The 22,725-nt window shown below is 44.5% G+C and overlaps 2 protein-coding genes across 6 annotated transcripts in view; one reads left to right on the forward strand and one right to left on the reverse strand.

The window, feature by feature from the left end:
• PTDSS1 (phosphatidylserine synthase 1) overlaps positions 1-16,968 on the reverse strand; it is a 54,171-nt gene extending 37,203 nt beyond the window's left edge. The window contains exons 1-3 of one of the 2 annotated variants that reach the window (XM_073330515.1): positions 16,523-16,968; positions 11,242-11,333; positions 6,751-6,795 (exon numbers count right to left, since the gene is read on the reverse strand). In XM_073330515.1, the coding sequence (XP_073186616.1) occupies positions 6,751-6,795; positions 11,242-11,333; positions 16,523-16,701 (316 nt within the window). In that variant the 5' untranslated portion in view covers positions 16,702-16,968. The remainder of the gene's footprint in view (positions 1-6,750; positions 6,796-11,241; positions 11,334-16,522) is intronic. The other variant, XM_073330516.1, reaches the window with a different exon arrangement.
• Positions 16,501-22,725, forward strand: part of MTERF3 (mitochondrial transcription termination factor 3) — a 39,175-nt gene continuing 32,950 nt past the window's right edge. Inside the window, exons 1-2 of one of the 4 annotated variants that reach the window (XM_073330519.1) lie at positions 16,501-16,650; positions 21,327-21,681. In XM_073330519.1, coding sequence (XP_073186620.1) covers positions 21,351-21,681 — 331 coding nt within the window. In that variant the 5' untranslated portion in view covers positions 16,501-16,650; positions 21,327-21,350. Of the gene's footprint in view, positions 16,651-17,008; positions 17,101-21,326; positions 21,682-22,725 lie in introns of those variants that run through there. The other 3 variants (XM_073330520.1, XM_073330517.1, XM_073330518.1) reach the window with 3 other exon arrangements.

A 22,725-nucleotide genomic window follows, 5' to 3' on the forward strand; every position in this document is an offset into this window, starting at 1 on the left:
CAGACTCAATTCTATAAAAATATTTTCAAAATCTGCTTTATGCTCCATGAACCTCCAAGTATTTTGAGGGGAATTTTGCATGTTTTTGCCATGTATTTAAGATAGTTTTAAGAAATAGAATTTCACTGAGTAATTCCTGCAGTGGAGGGAATTTTTCTGCCCTGCTGTATAAGTGAACACTATGCTGAGCAATTTATGTACCCTGGTTAAAAGTTTTGCAATTAGACACCACATTTAGATACCAAACTGATGGTCAAAAATGCCTAGATAGATAAATTATGCTGGCACACGTGGTTTAATGGGACCCAAGTTGCTCCCCAATAATGTAAGTGTGAAACATGAGTGACTGTAGCATGGGTTCAACTGCACTCCCAGAAATGATAAAACCCAGGAAGCAAACATAGGCAAACATACCCATCTCCTAGTCTAGTGCACAGGGGAGGCCTGCTGGGTTTGAGAACAAGACTGCCCTGCATCTACCTCACAGTGGCATGTCTTGTCCCATGGGTTGGGCCCGACTGCCTGCTACAGGCATTACAGCTGGTGCCCAGGGTTGCAGCATCACTCACTTCTGTCCTGACTGCAGATACTGCAACACCCATGCACCATGTCACAACGCCACTCGATTGAATTGGTCCAGCAGCCTCTCTGTCACGATGGAGGGGCAACCAGGCCAACCCCAAGTGATGCTGTGACCCATGCACAGGTTGCAATGACTGGAACAGAGAGCGGGGCCCAGCCCCATGGGACAGGAGCCACCACTGCCGGTGAGCCCAGGGCAGGCTTGCTCTCTAGCCACTTCCCAGCACCCCCCAGGACGGGATTAGGGTTGCCAGGGTGGTCAGTGCTCCTTTGGCAGTTCAGTATAGTGCACCCACTGAATCGGGAGGCTACCACCACCCCTGATGTGAAAACAGCAGGAAATTCGTAGCCCACCACAACGGATTGTGAACTTCACATTCTACATACATAAATGTGACATATTAATTAATGGAAATCACAGTTTTAAATATTATGATGAGGCAGCAGTTCACTTCCAACATCGTATTATCCAGTTGTCTCATTTTTGTAATCTTGTAACTAAATGGGCAACTTTCAAAATACATGCAACACTTTTGCTACACGTATTGCAAAGAGGATTCCCTGTTCTGATTTTTTGTGTTTATTTCTCAGCAAATTAAGATACTTTTTAGGAGTAAAATGTTTAATAAAACCACAACATTTGAAAACTGCTTTTCTTGAAACATGAAAACATTTCTCTCTCTCTAAGCCCCCATGCTTCCAGAATGAAGGTGCAGTGCCTGGGAGACATCTTAAATGCATCAGCCCCAACAGCAAACGATTCACAAATCTGCAAAGATTTTCAATTTGGGGCTCCTTTCAGTGTATATTTCATAAAAACCTATTCTCAATTTTTCTGCTTCGCTGGAGTTGATCATTTTAAGCACAACTTGAAGCTCTAATTGTAAGACATTTTGGAATACCACAGGTTATCCCTCTAGCTGTAGAAGCAGAGCAGCATCCCTCCACAGACAAGTTAGAGTACAGGAGCAGTGTCTAATTAAAATACTTATCAATAAATTAATGAAAAAAATATATACAAAACAGCTTATACCAGGAATAAAACAATTACAGAGATGGCAATTTTCTTAGGGAGGTTATTTAATAGCTTGAAAATGTAATCTAACTGGATCTCCCAGGCTCCTGGCTCCACAGCAGGGAGCACGGGAGTCCCAGAGAGCCTCCATTGGTTTCAGGCTCCCAGATCCATGTCAGGGAGATCTATGAAAAGAGGCAGGGAAGTTTTGGAGTGAGTTGAGAGAAGCAATGTAAAAGGCTTCTAGGTTCAGCCCATGTGATATCAAGATGGCCATCAATGGAACAGTGGTGGTGACTTGCAATGGATGTACCATGTTTTCTTTCCTGCTTGAAATCCCTTCTGTCTTAAAGATTCTTGCATTGGAGAAGCAAGTAGAGACATTACTGAGAGTCAGAAAAGCTGAGGAGTTCCTAGAGAGCCAGGTTCAGGAAACACTGGTACCCCAGGTTCAAAGAAGAATGGAGCTGGCCACAAAGGAATCAGAGAGAGAGGAAGCCAGAGAGGAAGACTGGCAATTTGTAACCACCATAGGCAAGAGGTCACAGTGGCATTCTACATGGCTGGAGAAAGATGAGGATGGGCAGGCTGTGGCCACCAAAGAGAAGAGGACTGGGAAGGATTCCATACAGCTAGAAATTTCAAATCAATACCAGGTCCTAAATGTGGAAACTTTGGAAGACACCTCTCAAGATCCAGCAGGTCCAAGGGAAGGGAGACATGTAAGGGAATCACATGTGGATAGCAGCTTGGCCTAACATGTAAGAAAATCAAGCTTGCCTGTGAAGAGTTCTCCAATCATTCAAGGAAGACAGACTATCCTTGTTGGAGATTTAATCCTCAGAAGAATTGAAAGAACATTCTGCAAGGGACAAGCAGACAACAGGATGGTGTGCTGCCTTCCCAGAGCCAAGACAAGAGACGTCACTAAGACTGAATAGGTTTCTGAAGTTGACAGGCAAGGAGACATTGGTGATGGTTCACATCGGCACTAATGGAACTGCACTGAAGGATATTTTGCAGATATTAGATGACTTCAGGGAAGTCAGAAATGTGCTGAAGAAGAATGTCCAAGCAATCTTCTCTGAGATTCTTCTTGTTCCACGAGCTACATAATCCTGTGGCACTTCAATTTGAGTGATATATGTGGGAGATCTCATGCTGCCAATACTAAAACATCTTGGAATTTCTAAACATTATGGATGACAATTTTCTATAAAAAAATTGTTGCGGCCAACATGGGGGAATTCTCTATTAAACCTTGTCCTAACAGATAAAAGGAAACTGACTACAGAAGTAGAAAATAACAGTAGCTTAGGTACGAGTGATCATGACTCGATCACATTTATAATGTTCAAACAGAATAAAGTCCAGACCAGTAATAATGGTGCTTTAATAGGGCCAGTTTCACAAAGCTAAAAACAATTATGAGCCAAATCAGCTGGGAGGAAGAATTTAATCAGAAAAGAGTGAATCATAATTGGGATTCATTTAAGAACACCTTAATAGATGCCCAAAAAGCTGTTGACCCACAGTTGAGGAAGAAGGCCGTACTGGTAAAAAAAAAAAATGACCTGGTTTAGAGGGGAAGTGTAGGCAGCTATAAACATATAATAAATGGAAGAAGGGGAAGCTGATAGTAATGAATATAAATCAGAAGTTAGGAACTGTAGAAACTTGATAAGAGAAGCAAAGGGGCACAAGGAGAAATATATGGCCAGTACACTTAAGGACAATAATGATTTTTTTAAATATATCAGGAATAAAAATAATCTTGACAATAATATTCATTCACTACTAGATGGAAATTGTAGACTTATCAATAGTAATGCAAAAAGGCAGAAGTGTTCAATAAATATTTCTGTTGTGTATTTGGGGAAAACAGATGATACAGTCTCATCATATGGTGATAACACTCTTTCCATTCCACTAGTACCTCTACAGCAGGGGTCGGCAACCTTTCAGAAGTGGTGTGCCGAGTCTTCATTTATTCACTTTAATTTAAGGTTTTGCGTGCCAGTACATTTTAACTTTTTTAGAAGGTTTCTCTCTATAAGTTTATATATTATATAACTAAACTATTGTTGTATGTAAACAAGGTTTTCAAAATGTTTAAGAAGCTTCATTTAAAATTAAATTAAAATGCTGATCTTACACCGCCAGCCCGCTCAGCCCGCTGCCAGCCTGGGGTTCCGTTCACCTAGGCCAGCAGCAGGCTGAGCGGGGCCTGTGGCTGGGACCCCGGCTGGCAAGGAAGGAGCTGGCAGCCAGAACCCCAGACCAGCAGTGGGCTGAGCGGGGCCAGCGGCCAGGACCCCAGACCAGCAGTGGGCTGAGCAGCTCAGCCTGCTGCCGGTCTGGGGTTCCATCCGCTGGCTCCTGCCAGCCAGGGTCCTGGCTGCCGGCCCTGCTCAGCCCGCTGCCGGTCTGGGGTCCCGGCCCTGTCCACATAGAGTAGATACGTACTTTCTCCCTGGTTCTGGCCCATTCTCTTCCTCTCTCTGCACTGAGATGAGTGTGGGAGTGAACTGAGAACAGGGCTGGGGATGAAGGAGCAGGCTGGGGGTTGGGATGCAGGGTCTGGCCAGGAGCTAGAATGAGGGAGGGGGCTCAGGGTTTGGGCAGGAGGTTTGGGTGTGGAGAGCTTACCTGGGCAGCTCCCATTTGGTGTGAGGGGTGCAGGTGGGAATGTGGGTGTGTGTTTGCAGGAGCTCCCGTTTGGTGCTCAGGGTGAGGGTGGGGATGTGGATGTGGGGGGGTGCAAGAGTCACTACATCGGGTGTTGGGGGGCTGGGTATGTGTGGGGGGTGCAGGAGTCAGGGCAGGGGGTGTGAGAGGAGGGTGGAGGAGTCAGGGCAGGGGGTCTAGGTATGTGTGGGCGGTGCTGGAGTCAGGGCTAGGGTTGTGGGGGCTGCAGGGGTGAGGGCAGAGGGCTGGTGGGAGTGGGGAGGGTTCAGGGCAGAGGGCTGGAGGGGCATGAGGGGGGTGCAGGGGTCAGGGCAGAGGGCTGGGGGTGTGGGCTGGGGTTGTGCGGGGGCTCCCAGCCCCCTGTCCTGAGCAGCTCATGGCAGGGGGCTGGAGGGGATATGCTGATTCCACCCCCTTCCCCAAGGTCCCTGGAGCAGAGAGCACTCTGCGGCTCCACTTTTTCCTCTCCCCCTCCGTAGCAAGGGCCGTCAGCTGATCGGCCGCAGGGAGGGAGAGAAGGAGGGGCAGGAACCCTGCACGCTAGGGGAAGAGGCGGGGGGAGGGGGAAGCTTGCCTGCCCTGCAAGGAGAGAGTGGTGGGCAGAGAAGAGTGGGCCGGGCCGGATTTTTAATTGCATGCTGCTGTCCCCGGCAGACAGCAGCGTGCCATTAAAAATTGGCTTGCATGCAGTCTTTGGCACGCATACCATAGGTTGCTGACCCCTGCTCTAGAGGATGTTAAAAAGAAGCAACAAAAGTTAGACTTTTAAAATCAACAGGTTCAGATAACTGGCACCCAAGAGTTTTAAAAGAGCTGCTGAGTTGTTTGCTGAACCATTAATGTTGATTTTCAATAAGTCTTGAAGCATGGGAGAAGTTACAAAAGACTGGAAGAAAGCTACGGTTGTGCCAATTTTTTAAAAGGGTAAACGGGATGACCCATGTAATTATAGGCCTGTAAGCCTGACTTCAATCCCTTTCAAGATAATGGAGCAGCTGATACGGGACTCGATTAATAAAGAATTAAAGGAGGATAATATAATTAATGTTTATGGAAAACAGATCCTATCAAACAAACTTGGTATCTTTTTTTTTTAAATGAGATTACAAGTTTGGTTGATAAAGGTAATAGTGTTGACATAATATACTTAGACTTCTCTAAGGCGTTTGATTTGGTACCACGCAACATTTTGATTAAGAAACTAGAAAGATATATAATTAACATGGCACACATTACATGGATTAAAAACCTGCTAACTGATAGATCTCAGAGCATAACTGTAAACACGGAACTGTCATTGAGCAGGTCTGTTTCCAGCATGGTGTTGCAGGGACTGGTTCTTCACCCTAAGGTATTTATCACTTTTATAAATCACTGGAAGAAAACTTAAAATCATCACTGACAAAGGTGGCAGATGACACAAAAATAGGGGAAGTGATAAACAATGAAGAGGACAGGTCACTGATTCAGAGTGATCTGGATTGCTTGATAAACTGGGCGTAAGCAAACAATATGCAATTTAATACAGCTAAATGTAATTGTGTAAATTCGGAACAAAGAACGTAGGCCATACTTACAGAATGGGGGACTCTATCTAGGAAAGCAGTGACTAAGAAAAGATTTGAGGGTGAAAGTAGACAATGAACTGAACATAAGCTCCCAGTGTGATGCTGTGGCCAAGACAACTAATGTGATCCTGGGATGCATAAAAAGAATAATCTTAAATCGGAGCAGAGAGGTTATTTTACCTCTGTATTTGGCATTGGTGCAACCACTGCTGGAATACTGTGTCCAGTTCTGGTGCCCAAAATTCCAGAAGGATGTTGATCAATTGGAGAGGATTCAGAGAAGAGCCATGAGTATTAGTAAAGAATTAGAAAACATGCCTTATAATGAGAGACTCAAGGAGCTCAATCTATTTAGCTTATGGCTAAGGGATAACTCGATTACAGCGTGTACATACCTATGTGGGGAACAAATATTTAATAATGGGCCCTTCAGTCTAGCAAAGAAAGGCATAACATGATCCAGCATCTGGAAGTTGAAGTTAGACAAATTCAGACTGGAAACAAGGGGTAAATTTCTAACAGTGAGGGTAATTAACCATTGCAACAATTTACCCAGGGTCATGGTGGATTCGCCATCACTGACAACTTGGATATTGGATGTTTTTCTAAAAGATATGTTCTAGGAATTATCCTGGGAAAATTCTATAGCTTGTGTTATACAGGAATCTCAGACTAGATGATCACAATGGTCCCTTCAGGACTTAGAATATATGAACCCTGGATTGGCAGGGCTCTCCGGGAGCTGCGGATCATGCAGGCATTGGATCTACGGGCCCAAGCATGTGATTTGGTGCAAGTTAATTGAACCCAATTCACTTTCTTGAAAAATCTCAGGTTCAACCAACCAGCATTTTCTGATGAAACTAAATAAGATAAACATAAAAATTTAAAACTTACCAAAAACCATCCGCCATATCGCTGGATGTGGGCGAGTAAAAGGCCCTGTGGAGAGAAATATTTGCTAGATGACAGTGAATTGATTACAAAGATTAAAACTACAGCATATTATTTCTAAGACTTGGTTCAGGGGGATATCAGCAAAAGTTAACAAGCAAAGATCGGTTTTTCTTCAAGCTTTACAATATACTTGAAAGTTTGGCTTAGAGCCTTAAATAAAACAAGTTCATTAGTAATTGATTCTAGGATTTGAAGGTTTTTTGATCATTACTTGGACATGGAAGAAATATGCAATTACTTTTCATTGGCATTCTTTCCATGGTGGTAAGAAGATGGCATATATTTTGGATGTATGTGTGCTGAGGTGTCAGCTGCTAGTATTTTTAACAGGCTGATCTCTTGATCTGTTTTTTAGATTACATCTGTTTTGTGGCTTTTTACAGTTGTGGGCATGTTTCATTTTGGGAATGAAAAAGTAATCAAATACAAGTTTATGCAGGTTAGCAATGAAACTGGGGGCACTGACTCCCAAAAACATTACCAGGCAGGCCACCTAAAACTTCTAACAGACTTAATATCAGATATCACGAAGAATATCAGGCATCTTACACGCAGAGGTTGGATGTGTGTGAAAAAACAAGCTCTTCTGGCTACAAAATTGAAATTGATACCTTTAGAGACACCATTAAGATCAAACACAAATCCTGATTAAATACCTAGCTCAAAAGGGCTTAACTTCAAGATATATCAAGATTTCTTTAAAGGTCTCAAGAGCCTGGATTCCTGAGGACGAATGTCCTCTGATTACGGCTTCTGTTTTAGATTTATTTATTTTGCCGGAGATTAGATTGACTTCCTTTATTAAATTAAAACGCCAAACTAGAACAAAAAGAGAAGTGGAGATAAGGGCCACCTTTATCTGGTGGCACTGAAAAGTTTCTAAATATAATCCATTCTTCTAGACTGCAGGAAAAGGCTGAAAATATAGGTCTTCAACACACATTATGATTTGATCTTTGAATCCCATCTGCAAATAGCTATCCCTATTTCACCCCGCAAGGGCTTTTTCTAAACCCATAAGTGAACGACAGTCACATGCAGATCTTGTGGTTTGGGCAATTACATTATGTAACCTTCTTCGCATATCCAAATTTGTTCTTCCCTATAGGAAATCAGTTTGGTCTGCATGTGACACATAATTCATTTATGGGGATAGGGACATGAGTGATTACCTTGATGAGATTTTATAGAATGTAGCTATGGGACAGGCACACTGGGTTAAACCCTTGCCTTCTTTTGTCAACAGCATGATAATGGTTGATGTTCATTTGGAGGAAGTTATTTTGAAATTATGATTTGTCTGAGTAATCCCTGAATTTGTAAGGAGTTATTTATTTGCTCCACAAAGATTTTCGAAAAATCTATCCAAAACCAATTATGGCCCATGAATCCGAGTTTTCTAAGAGATTTAATAAAGTTAACAGTCATTTCATCTCCACCTTCTTAGCACCCTAATCTTTCTGTTATCTAAGCATACTTAAAAATACTTAGTTCCATCCATAATATTTCAATAAATACATTAAGTCTATAACTCCCACCAGGAAACTCACATCAACAACTTAAAATATATATGTGCTAGTTCAAAAGGAATTATTATGGGGAAGTTCTATGGGATGTATTATACAGGAAGTCAGACCAGATGTTCACAGTGGTCTCTTTTTGCCTTGAAATTTATGAAACTGGATTTTGGCAGGCATTTACATCTGATGAGAGGCGGCATGATCTCTAATTTATCCCCTCTGCCCCCTCAGATACTCTCCTGTGATCCTTCAAGATTGAAGAATCATTTGCTGCTGAAGACAGAGCTGATCACCAGGAGTTTACACAAGCTCTCTTTCGTGCCAGAACAGCCTAATCTTGAATGCACTAATTCATATTGCGCCAATGTGCACTCCAAAATAAAACTTTCATGGCAATTTTGATATGGTAATATAAACAGGAATTCAGTTTCTTGCACATAAAACTCTTAATTGTTAAGTGTGTATGTCAACAGAAAAACTACATACTATGAAAAACTAAAAATTTTATCCCATAGGTGCTGGGAAGTATATGAATATAGTGTCATGCCAGAAACCACAATGGGAGGTTTAGGAGTCTATTGAAAATATGAAAGCTAAAAGGTACTGGCACAAAATTCCTGCATTTTCCTTCTCTCTATCCAATTCATCATTTTGGTGAGCACATTATGAAAACTACTCATTAATGAAGTTCTAGGAGGAGCTAGATAGCATCGTAAGACAAAGCTCTAGAGAGTCCTTTCCAAATGTTCCCCTTTAAAGCTGCAAATCTGTCCTGATAGAAACTATTGTTCATCTACTGTTGAACAGAGGCAATATCTGAAATGGGGGGAAGCAAAACTCACCAACAAATGTATGGTCATAACCAGTCTACAGTAGGAAACAAAGATCACAATATATGTAACTCAAAACAGGATAACTCTTCTCTTGAAGGGTCTCCAGTGTAACCAAAGCGTTATTCTTTTCAACTCGCATCATTAGTAGAACATGGCAATAAAACTATTTTGATTTACTTCACACCCCGCTCACAATCATTGAAAAATTCTTTCAAGTTTCATTTTCTTAGGGGGTGGAGATGAAGTACAGCAACTTTACTGTTGTACATCCATAACAATAAAGGTCAGATTTTGGTTCTAGTCCTGGCTCTGCCACTAGCCTCTTATATGACCTTCAGCAAGCCACTTCCCCTCTTGGAGCCTCAGTTTCCCCATCTATAAAGTGTGGATAATGATACTGACCTCCTGCTTTGAGATTTACTGATGTAGAACACTGTAGAAGAACCAGATATTATTATTATTAAGAGATTTAATCCCCAAATATGCTGAAAAAGCTGACATTTCCATTTTCAAGGGACTATGGCTCTCTAGCGAGACCATGCAAAAGATAAATAGCCTGTATTTTGTTGGTATTTCAGCTCAATGCTATTACAGTTCATTTATACGGTTGCTTAATTTAATGCCATGTAAAGACAGTGAATAAAATCTATCTTAATTTAAAAAAAAAAAAGTTACTAACCTTTTGTTACTGTTGGTCTTCGAGATGTGTTGCTCATGTCCATTCCATGTTCGATGAGTATGCTCACCACATGCGTTGGTGTGGGAAGTTTTTCCTCAGTGGTATCGGTAGGGGACCAAATCTGGCACCCTCTGGCACATATGCGCCGGGATAAGGGGCCACCTTCCATCCTCCCTCAGTTCCTTCTTGCTGGAACTCTGACAGTGGGGAAGGAGAGTGGGTCATGGAATGGACATGAGCAATGCATCTTGAAGAACAACAGTTACAAAAGGTTAGTAACAGTTTTTTCTTCTTCAAGTGATTGCTCAAGTCCATTCCATGTTAGGTGACTCCCAAGCAGTACCATCAGAGGCGGGGAAGAGTTCATGGACGTGTTGATTGCAACACAGCTCTGCCAAATCCAGCATCATCTCTGGCTTGCTGCGTGATGGGGTAATGAGTGGTGAAAATGTGTACTGAAGACCGCGTTGCAGCCCTGCAGATATCCTGGATAGGGACATGCGCCAGGAAGGCAGCCAAAGATGCCTGAGCCCTAGTGGAGGCACTGCCCGCGCTAACTCGTAACAGATGTGAAAGCAGTGGTGATCCAGTTTGAAGTCCTTTGAGAGGACACTGGAAGGCTCTTCCTTTTGTCGGCAGTCACAACAAAGGGTTGAGTCAATCTGTGGAAGAGATTGTTGCGCTCCAAATAGAAAGCTATGGTGCACCTTACATCGCATCTCTCCTCATTGGTCTTGTGAAGTTTCAGATAGAACACTGGAAGGAAGATATTCTGGTTGATATGAGGAGCGCGCAAAGTCTGATGTCTCTTTCCCTCTTGGTCCAGGGCTTGAATCCCTTACAAATGCAGCACTTTTCATGGATATGGGACTCACCCAGACACTTCAAACAGCTTAGGTATGGATTGCTGATTGGCATGGGTTCCTTAAAACGATTGCAAGGCTTAAAGCCCGGGGAACGGGGCATGCCCCGTTCCTGGGCTAAGTCCCTCAGGGGACTATTCGCTAAAATCTACTAGCTATTAAGAACTGTAAACTAATTACTAACTAACAACAATTTACATAAAAGTTCAAAGAACCACTGAATAGAAACTGCTTGCTAGAACAAGGGGAGCATTCCAGCACAGACACTGGCAGTAAGAAGGAACTGAGAGCGGTGGGGGGCTTATACTAGTGCAAATAAGCGCCACTCCAGAGGGCACCAGGGTACCCCAATGGATACCACCGAGGAAAAACTTCTGGCACCGGTGCATGTGGTGGGCACACTCACCTAACATGGCATGGACATGAGTAATCACTTGAAGAAGCAAGCAAGCAATTCTTTCCATCTCAGAAAGTAAATGGCAACAAGTGAAAAGAAATATGCATGTGAAATAAAGGTAAAGCATCAATATACTTACCATTTGGAAAAGCTAGAACACTAACGATTAGAAAGAAGAAAACCACAGAGAGGATACCCTTCCAAATATTATCTTCTGGGATAGAATCATTCCTGAAAAGACAGACATCATCAACTTAGTAACATGACTTTTTTGAGGACAATGAGAAAAGGCACTCTAGATGCCAGGTTAATGAAATACATTTGGAAATAAGCACTGAAAATCAATGATGGTTCACAATCAATAAGAGAAGCTAACTTAGTAACTGCACTGAATGGTTTCACTTGACACCCTTGCACATCCATTTATACAAGAACAAAGCTAAACATAAAATCAATATACCCAGGCCAGGAGTACAGCTTCTAGCCATTGTCAGAACTGACTGCAAAGTAAAAATAACAAGGCTTAAATTATTCCTCTTTTTTTGGAGAAAGGTTGTTGTTATATTATAGCCAAAGGATAGACCTAAGCATCGAGTGTGAATATCTTGACAGGAAATCCTGGCAAGCCTGATTTAGCTGTTTTTCCTTCTCCGATAGCTAAGAGTACCACCTAGTTTACATGGGAGATCCACCCATTTCAGAATAGATCTGGCTTTTGCAAATAAGTTCTCTCTTCTTCAGTCAGTTCTCGGAGCCTTAAATAACAAAATCAGTAAGTGTAACCATCAATTATTAATAACTCAAATACAAGCATAGTTGATATAGCACATCTTAATTATTACTATGAAGATTAAAATCTTATTGCTTATAACTAAATATTTTTAGGTACTCATCATGAATGTATCTAGGTACCAATATACAATGCACAGTAATATATTCCATTATTTCTTCCTTTCCTTTTAGCGTCAAATTTTCTTTCTAGTTTTACAATGGATTAAGCTGTGCATGGTGAAATAAGGGTATCTTATTTCAGGATGGTTCAAAAATGAATCTGCAGCAGTATAATTTGCCCCACAATAATTGCCAGGATGGGATCAGTGAGGAAATAGTACTGTATTTTACAGTTTGCAATAACATTTAGCCTCAGATGCATGATTATAAATGTGGGCAGGGCCATCCCTAGGGGGTGGGTGGGGCCTGGGGCGGAAGTGACAGATTCATCTCTTCTGGGACTGACTGCACCGGCCAATCGTACTGGCCTGCGGGGCCCTCTAAAGCGTGGGGCCCGGAGCGGTTGCCCCAATTCGCCCTACCCAAGGGGCGGCTCTGAATGTGGGACATATAATTTTCCCCTCTTCCAAAGTGCTGCATAATCTCCTACTTAGATTGTAAGCTCTTTGGGACAGGAACAGGTTTTTTTGTTTTGTGTTTGTACAGCTCTTAGCATGTTAGGGTCCTGGTCTATGACAATGGCTCCTAAGTACTATGGTAATACAAATAAAGAAGAAGAATACATTACACTACAGTGGAGTACCACAGCAGCCTTTTCTACCCGGGAAGCTTCTGAGCCCTGGCTAGGTCAGGTCTGCCATGGGAAGGCTGCTGCCATGTGAAGGGACCTACCAAATTAATGGCCGTGAAAAACACGTCACAGACTGTGAAATCAGATCTCCCCCATGAAATCTAGCTATTGGAGGGGCAGGGCTGGGGCGCCCCAGCTCGGGGCTCCTACTGTTCACCAGGCTCCAGCTGCTGGGGTGGGGTGGGACAGAACTTCCTCTTCCCCTGAACAGCTGCTCTCAGCGGGAGATCAGACCCATGTCTGGGTACCTCCCCTGGCTGCAGGAAGCTCATGGCTGTACCAGCTCTGAAGACTCCCAGCAGCCCAGGGGAGATCAGACCCACCTCGACCTCCGGGAATCTCCCCCCGGCTGCAGGAAGCTCCACAGCTGCTGCCTTCAGAGAAGGCAGCACAGAACTGAGGGTGGCAATCCCGCGACCCCCCCCCACCAGCTTTGTGACCCCCCCACCAACCCGTTCTGGCTCAGGAACCATATGGTTACAACACCCTGAAATTTCAGATGTAAACATCTGAAAATGTAAAATTGACCCATTTTAAAACCATCTGGCCCTGAAATTGATCAAAATGGACCATGAATTTGGCAGGGTCCTACATATGAGTAAAGCTCTCACCAACAGAAGTTGGTTCAATAAAAGATATTACCTCATTCACTTTGTTTCTCTAAAGTGCATCATGCCAGTGACCTTTCTCTAATCTTCCCCCTGTTCTATCGAGATTTACTAGTGTCAGTTTCCTGGTTATAGTGCCACCCATGCATGTCTTAGAGTCATTCCATGACTAGCTAAAAAACAGGAATTCTGCCTTAGCACTGGGCTCCCTGTGCTCCTCCAGGAGTTCCGCCTTGATCAGAGCTGCTGCCCTGTCTTAGTACAGCCGACGCACAGATTCACAATGGCCCAGCATACAGAGGAGGTAGTCCTCTGCTACAAATTCACATAACAGTGTACATTCATTATTTTCACTTAGTAATGTCTGGTAGAACGTTTTCCATAAAAATGAAAGCTACTGAATGATTTAATAATCAAGTAAAATTGCTGCATAATTCAGTGCAACCTAGCCACATATATTAGAGAAGGGTGGACTAAATCACTTAAGTTAAGCCTAATGTAGCAGCAAATACATTTGGCTTTGTACAGATCAAGATTTCTGAGCCTTATAAAGCATTTTGATTTCTTTTTTGGTCACTACATGAACAGATCAGACTCTACCTCCCTACCCCACGTTTCTAAGATCCTGAGTATTGTGATTAATCTTTAACATCTTTCTCTCTGTACATCCTCTTTACTTACTGCATACTAGATAGTCAAAGCCTTGATTAAGAAAGCCAGAAGTTACTGCTTTAGTTAGTTCATTTTGGGATTAATACAGTTACACTTTTAAAAAGAATGTTTATCCTGTCCCCCTGCCAGAGGCAGGAAAGAAAAAACTACAGCTTGGTTACTGCTTCTGAGCTAGAAGAGAGACTATGGTGTTTGTTTGGAAGAGGTGTTGCTGGGAATCCTGAGAGGAAGGTGCAGGCACAGGGAAACAAAATGACTGTCACAACAAACAATAATAAGAAAATGTACTCTTGAGGGACTTCTGTGCCAAAAAAATAAAAATTCTGCAAACAACATTTTAAAATTCTGCAAATTTTATTTGTCGATAAATAAATGTGGAGGCTCCAGCATGGCAGTGGGGAACACAGGCCACTGGCTGCATGGAGGTGGGAAATCACCCTAAAGCCCCGCACATCCCAGCACATGGACTCAGCGGAGAGGCTGCACTATGTCAGGGTCAGGTGCAAGGGCCGGGCCTGCCCAGAAACACCCTGTGGCCCTGCCCCTCCATACCAGGCACACCAGGTTGGGTCAAGCAGGCTCAGCCCAGCAGGATCCAAGAGTGAAGGGCCTTAGTGTGTGGGGATAGGATTCTGTGTGGGGCAATCTGGGTGTGGGGAGATCTGGATGAACAGGGGCTTATTGGGGGGTTATGGGTTCAGGGGCAATGGGACTCTGCAGGGGGTCCAGGTGAAGGTGGTTGGGGCTCAGCAGGGGAAGGGGGGCTGGATGCAAGTGGCTTGGGCAGGGGTGTCCAGGTTCTGAGGGAGTGGGGCTTGGAGAATACAGTCCTGCATTTTATTCTTGCTTTACTAAAACACAGCCTGTCACCTCCATTAAGTGCTGCTGTGTGTGCTTCACAAAGGAGTGCCCCCAGCAGCCGTCCCTCAGTTGCCATTTGCCTCTTTGTTGGTTGCCTCTCAGTTAAATGAAAGCCATATCCTCCTCCCCAGAGGAGGAAAGGGAAACAGTGGAGCATAGTCAATAGGAATCCCAGCGATAGCAACAGATTTGGAGGTGGGAAGCCAGAGACCAGCTTATCCAAAAGGAAAAACAAGGCAGGTGCAGCAGCAGCCCTGAATATTTAGGTGACAGATACATTACAAAAGCCTAAAATAGGCAAATTAGGCAATTAAACACCCATTCAAATTTACTTTGTTGGCTTTCCCACACTGAAGCAACCCCTCTCTGAAGTCTAGCTCCACCCTGGTCTGCCAACTTCAGGACTGTGACCTCTGTCTCCTGAGATCCTAATGAAGAACCACTACCAGGTTCCCAAAACTAAGGATGGATCTGGCTGCTGCATCCAACAGAAGATCTTTTCCCAGGTTCATCTGAGATCTGCATAAAACAATAGTGTTCAATAAGCAAAAGATGTGATGCTACACAAGGAATGGTGTAGTCCCAGATGACTGCTTGAGAACTATGTTTGACTTCAATGAAGACTTCAACTGACGGTTTACAAAATCATGGTAGGAAACTAAACAACACTGAAAAAATCAGAGTTAGACTTTATGGTACTGACAGCAAGCTTTTTTGATTGTTTGTTTTTAAAAAAAGGATATGAATCATTTCTAGTACCTGATACTCTATATATTGATAGAGACATAATACTTTATAAGACACATTGTAATTAAGCTTATTGAAAAAGGCCAAAACAAAATCTTACCTGATACTACTACTAGACCAAATTTTGAAGACACAGCTATGGTTTGATAAGATCTGTTCCAGCTCACTCTCACTAATCGTGAATAAATTTACCAGTGAGTATGGTAACAAAACACACACCACCCCCTCTCCCTGGCACACTACCTTCTTCATCAAGAAATAGGAAAAAGAAACGTACAACAGACTTAACAGCACTGTCTTATGTCATGATAAAAGGGACTGGTATCACTATCACAAGAGATGCCTTGTCTTTATCTACGGTATCAGCACTTTAATTAATCTGAATTTGAGAGATTGACACAAAATATGTATTCAGTAATGAAGATCTCAGGTACATAACCAAACATACAGTAAACCCAAATGATTGTACTTCAGATTTACATTGTGCATAAAAAACACCAGGCAAAGTGAATGAATGCCAGTTTGAATAAAGCCCTAGTATGATGGTCTAGGATGCATTGTCCTGCTGCAGTCAGGTGCTTTCCAAAGGCAAAAAAAAAACCAAAAACCTTCTCTTTATGGTATTTATGGACAGAAGTAATACTTGGTAGGGATACCTTGACAGCATCCGCGGCGGGGGGGAGGGCAAACTCCAGTCCTTCTGTGGCCATGTTCAAAATAACAGCTCAATTTTTTTTAAAAAAGGAAAACCTGGCGCCTGGTGGGGACCAACCCGCCCCGGTGTGGCTGTCCCCCAGCTGGGCGGCGCCTCCACACGTCACTGAGCTACTGGCCTGTCGCCGAGCCCGGCAACCTTCACGCCTGGCTCCGTAGCCTGCCCCGGCGCTCCCCCGTCCCTCCCCCTCCCCCGTTCGTTCGGGGCCTCCCCCGCCCCGCCCCGCCCCGCGCACCGCGTGAAGGCGAAGGCCATGAGGCTGAGGGTGGTGAAGCTCAGCAGGGTGATGGTGTGGGGCCGGTAGAAGAACTCCAGGGTGATGTCCTCCACCTGCTGCTCGTTGATCATGCGGAAGTGCAGCCGGTAGTTCACATCGTCCTTGCTCAGGGTCCGGCTCCCCACGCAGGACGCCATCTCCCCGCGCGCCGCCGCCCGCCCCGGCCCGGCCCGGCCCGGCCGCCTGCTCCGCTCGGCGGCTGCGGGAGGGAGCAGCGCTCTCCCGGCCCGGGGGCCTGGGCGCGCGGCACCAAACGGGCGCTGGGACCAGGCCCCGGCGAGGCGGGGGGGTTGGGGCGGGGAATTACTGCACGGAGGAGGGAGCGGCCGGGCCGCGCCGCGCGGGGAGAGGGAGGAGAGTATCAACCCCCCGCCGCCGGCAGATGGTCTCGGCCGGGCAGGAAGCGCCTCTGCAGTGTGTGAGGGAAGGGGGCGGGCGAGGCAGGGGAGCTGCGCGCAGACCGGCCGGGAGGGGGCGGGGCGAGGCGACGGGGGGAGGAGCCAGCGGCGCGGCACGAGGCCTCGCCGCCGCCTCAGGTGAGACCCTCGCCGGCGTGGTCACCCGGCTGGGCCCCGCGGCTGGAGCTGGGCCAGGGGGCGCTGGGAACGGGGCAGGCTGCGGGCTTCAGGCTTCAGTCCGCCCGCCGGCCGCCCTAGGGCCTGTGTCTGGGGGCGAGGCTAGCCGCGCTGGAAGCCGCAGGGGCACGGACCGTGCCGGGGCTCCCGCCAGCCCAGCCCCGCGGAGGGTCAGGCTCGGAACCGGGCTCCGGACACGGACGCGCCAGGGGGGCAGAGGCAGCACCCTAGGCACGGTCTGAGCGTCGCCTGCGCCCCCAGCCAGGCACCCGCTAGTCCTAGAATGTCTGGGGTTTTAATTACTTGTGCGCGGCCTGTTGTCTCGCTTAGAAACAGTGACAATAAGTATTTGTAAGGAGCTTTATGAGCTAACGGTTGCATGGGATTCTGTAATACAAGAAATTGTGCATTGTTTGATTCCTGTGCATGACCCCTTACTTTGACTGGGGCTATGTTAGGCCCTCCTGCTTTTTTTCAGACCACTTTAAGCGCTGCCTTATCTCTAGGCCTCCTGAGGTCCCTTCCAACCCTGAGATTCTATGATAGGTCTGCTGGGTGCTCCTACTTCATGTGTCCCTGGGAGCCCTTGGCAGGGTCCTAGCTCTGGGACCTGCCTGAGAGCAGGAACACGTAGTAGTGTGTCTGCCCCGCCACTTACTTTGGTATAACTTAGGTCGCTCAGGCATGTGAATGAGCCACCCCTCTTCAGTGACATAAGTCACACTGACCTAAGCACTGGTGTGGACTGCGCTACATTGACGGGAGAGCTTCTCCCCTTGATGTAGCTGCGTTGGGGGTGCACTGCTGTAAGCTCTCTACCGTAGCCATAGCCTAAGAGAGCAATGTACCTGTTGGGCTAGGGGGAGCTGCCTTGTCTTTCAAGATACAATATTAATTGCATGCTCGTAACCAGACTAAATGTCAGGTTTCAGAGTAACAGCCGTGTTAGTGTGTATTTGCAAAAAGAAAAGGAGTACTTGTGGCACTTTAGAGACTAACCAATTTATTTGAGCATAAGCTTTCGTGAGTTACAGCTCGCTTCATCGGATGCATACTGTGGAAAGTGTAGAAGATCTTTTTATATACACACAAAGCATGAAAAAATACCTCCTGCCACCCCACTCTCCTGCTGGTAATAGCTTATCTAAAGTGATCACTCTCCTTACATTGTGTATGATAATCAAGTTGGGCCATTTCCAGCACAAATCCAGGGTTTAACAAGAATGTTGGGGGGGGGAGAGGTAGGAAAAAACAAGGGGAAATAGGCTACCTTGCATAATGGCTTAGCCACTCCCAGTCTCTATTCAAGCCTAAATTAATTGTATCAAATTTGCAAATGAATTCCAATTCAACAGTTTCTTGCTGGAGTCTGGATTTGAAGTTTTTTTTGTTGTAATATCACAACTTTCATGTCTGTAATCGCGTGACCAGAGAGATTGAAGTGTTCTCCGACTGGTTTATGAATGTTATAATCCTTGACATCTGATTTGTGTCCATTTATTCTTTTACGTAGAGACTGTCCAGTTTGACCAATGTACATGGCAGAGGGGCATTGCTGGCACATGATGGCGTATATCACATTGTTGGATGTGCAGGTGAACGAGCCTCTGATAGTGTGGCTGATGCTATTAGGCCCTGTGATGGTGTCCCCTGAATAGATATGTGGGCACAGTTGGCAACGGGCTTTGTTGCAAGGATAGATTCCTGGGTTAGTAGTTCTGTTGTGTGGTATGTGGTTGCTGGTGAGTATTTGCTTCAGGTTGGAGGGCTGTCTGTAGGCAAGGACTGGCCTGTCTCCCAAGATTTGTGAGAGTGTTGGGTCATCCTTCAAGATAGGTTGTAGATCCTTAATAATGCGTTGGAGGGGTTTTAGTTGGGGGCTGAAGGTGATGGCTAGTGGCGTTCTGTTATTTTCTTTGTTAGGCCTGTCCTGTAGTAGGAGACTTCTGGGAACTCTTCTGGCTCTATCAATCTGTTTCTTCACTTCCGCAGGTGGGTATTGTAGTTGTAAGAATGCTTGATAGAGATCTTGTAGGTGTTTGTCTCTGTCTGAGGGGTTGGAGCAATAAAAATAAACGAGAGCTGAGGAAGTGGTGTTCTAAGTCAGCCATAAAAATGTTGGCATACTGTGGGGCCATAATGTAAAATAGTTATGGGTAAGGACAATTGGGGACAATGTACACCTTCAGATCAGCGGCACTGCTATGGGTGCCCGCATGGCCCCACAGTATGCCAACATTTTTATGGCTGACTTAGACCACTTCCTCAGCTCTCGTCCCCTAACGCCCCTACTCTACTTGCGCTACATTGATGACATCTTCATCATCTGGACCCATGGAAAAGAAGCCCTTGAGGAATTCCACCATGATTTCAACAATTTCCATCCCACCATCAACCTCAGCCTGGTCCAGTCCACACAAGAGATCCACTCCCTGGACACTACAGTGCTAATAAACGATGGTCACATAAACACCACCCTATACCGGAAACCTACGGACCGCTATTCCTACCTACATGCCTCCAGCTTTCACCCTGACCACATCACACGATCCATCGTCTACAGCCAAGCTCTGCGATACAATCGCATTTGCTCCAACCCCTCAGACAGAGACAAACACCTACAAGATCTCTATCAAGCATTCTTACAACCACAATACCCACCTGCGGAAGTGAAGAAACAGATTGATAGAGCCAGAAGAGTTCCCAGAAGTCACCTACTACAGGACAGGCCTAACAAAGAAAATAACACAACGCCACTAGCCATCACCTTCAGCCCCCAACTAAAACCCCTCCAATGCATTATTAAGGATCTACAACCTATCTTGAAGGATGACCCAACACTCTCACAAATCTTGGGAGACAGGCCAGTCCTTGCCTACAGACAGCCCCCCAACCTGAAGCAAATACTCACCAGCAACCACATACTACACAACAGAACCACTAACCCAGGAACCTATCCTTGCAACAAAGCCCGTTGCCAACTGTGCCCACATATCTATTCAGGGGACACCATCACAGGGCCTAATAACATCAGCCACACTATCAGAGGCTCGTTCACCTGCACATCCACCAATGTGATATACGCCATCATGTGCCAGCAATGCCCCTCTGCCATGTACATTGGTCAAACTGGACAGTCTCTACGTAAAAGAATAAATGGACACAAATCAGATGTCAAGAATTATAACATTCATAAACCAGTCGGAGAACACTTCAATCTCTCTGGTCACGTGATTACAGACATGAAAGTTGTGATATTGCAACAAAAAAACTTCAAATCCAGACTCCAGCGAGAAACTGTTGAATTGGAATTCATTTGCAAATTTGATACAATTAACTTAGGTTACCTTGCATAATGACTTAGCCACTCCCAGTCTCTATTCAAGCCTATTTCCCCTTGTTTTTTCCTACCCCCCTCCACCCTCTGACGTTCTTGTTAAACCCTGGATTTGTGCTGGAAATGGTCCACCTTGATTATTATGCACCTTGTAAGGAGAGTGGTCACTTTAGATAAGCTATTACCAGCAGGAGAGTGGGGTAGGAGGAGGTATTTTTTCATGCTTTGTGTGTATATAAAAAGATCTTCTGCAGTTTCCACAGTATGCATCCGATGAAGTGAGCTGTAGCTCACGAAAGCTTATGCTCAAATAAATTGGTTAGTCTCTAAGGTGCCACAAGTACTCCTTTTCTTTTTTCAGACTAAATGTGTTACTGTTGTAATCAATTTATGTGTATTAGCATAACACCTAGGAGCTTCAGTTTTGGACCAGGACCTCCCTGTGCTATGTGCTTATGCTCAAATAAATTTGTTAGTCTCTAACGTGCCACAAGTACTCCTTTTCTTTTTACAGAACCAAAGGACAGTCTGGCAGTGCCCATGAAGAGACTTGACATTGTGGTGCCCTGATTCTTTTTTCATAAACAGATTGTTGAGAATTAACACACTTAATGCAAACAATGTCTGTTGAAGATTTTTAAATTTTTATTGTTCAGTTATGTATTTTCTAGGATATCACATTTGTAAATTCACAAGGCAGCTGAATGACATTAGATAGCACAGACCTACTTCTGCTTTAATTTTGATAAAGCCGCTTCCTAAACTTTGGACCTAGTTTGTGTGAACAGTGAGATGCATTACTTTATTCCTGACCATTTTCTCCTTATAATTAAGTGCTCCTTTTTCTTAGCAGGGAACCATATTTATGTAGAAGATGGCTTTTTGGGCTCGGCAGATAAGCATATGGCACTTGTCAGTGAAAACAAGTAGTGTTGCTAATTCTGTTCAGCAACTGAGAAAAACTCACAGAATGTGGATGCAGTTGCGTAAGCTTTCAGTTCTATCTTTCCTGTGCACTGATAATCACTTTCTTCAGCGTGGATTGAAGACCTACAGATCTGTATCTTTGGGGAACCGTTTACAGTCCACCAACTTAAGTAATGGACAGATTGTTTCTTCAGAAAGTAACTTACATTCTCCAGTAAACCACTACCAGCAGCAAGCAGAAGTAATACCCAGCTCAGATACAAAAACATTATATGAAGGTAAGAAACTTTAAGAACTTGAATTTAACTTAAAGTCCACAATGTCCCATCAGTTCGGTGTCGTTGGCTCTTAGTCTCCAAGCATTCTTGTCCAGTGCATCTAACAAGCGGACACCAACTTTCACGTCGTCCTTCAGCATCTCAAACCACCTTTTTCTAGGTATTCCTCATGTCCCACAGCTACTAGTTCATATACTCTCTAGCCAGCATATCCCACGTTTTGTCTCACTTGACTCGTTCATCTCAGTCAATACTTCCTCTGCTTTTCTGTGGTGAGGGCTCGTGCCGTTTTATTGTGTAGCCTATCTTACCAGTGTCCACCTAAGCATTCTCATTTTGGCAGCATGATGTCAGAACTTCTATTTTTCTGTACTGAAAATCCTGCTTTAAACTTGACATTTGGCTGTTAACTCATTGGACTGTCTTTACAAGTTTCACTCAGTTTGAACCTCAGTATTAATATAGGATTTCTGTCATATAAGACAAGTATTTGATCCAGAACCGTACTGATTGCTTTTAAATCTAGTCAGAAGTTTAGTCGTCTTATCAGAATATCAGACTGGTGGTAAGGAGACCTGAATTCTCTTCTCCATTGTGCCACAAACTCATTGTGTGACCTTAGGCAAGCCACTGAACCACTCTGTGCCCTGACCCCTAAATAAGGATAATAAAAAACAACCACTGAAAAGGGCTTTTAATATGTATGGAGAAAAATTGCTATGGAAGTACTAAGTGTGAGAATACTTCATTCTTCTTATAGCATTTACCTGCAACTGCGAAATAAGATATTGGAGATTGTTTTAACCCTTTTTATATCACTCATAACGTATGTTAAATGATTAGTGTGTTAAAACAGTCGTTTAAACACACTAATCCATTTAAACTGTTTTAGATACTGCTTACAGGCCTCTCTTCCACACAGCCGAGAGGTGGGCTATGAGCATAGTGCCAGGAAACTGAGTTTTAGTCTGGTTCTGTCAAGGACTCCTTTTGTGTCCTTTGACAAACCATTTTCTCCTTCTGCAAATGGGGAATGCTAGAAAA

Source organism: Lepidochelys kempii, chromosome 2, assembly GCF_965140265.1.
Source record: "Lepidochelys kempii isolate rLepKem1 chromosome 2, rLepKem1.hap2, whole genome shotgun sequence".
Lineage (NCBI taxonomy): Eukaryota > Metazoa > Chordata > Testudines > Cheloniidae > Lepidochelys > Lepidochelys kempii.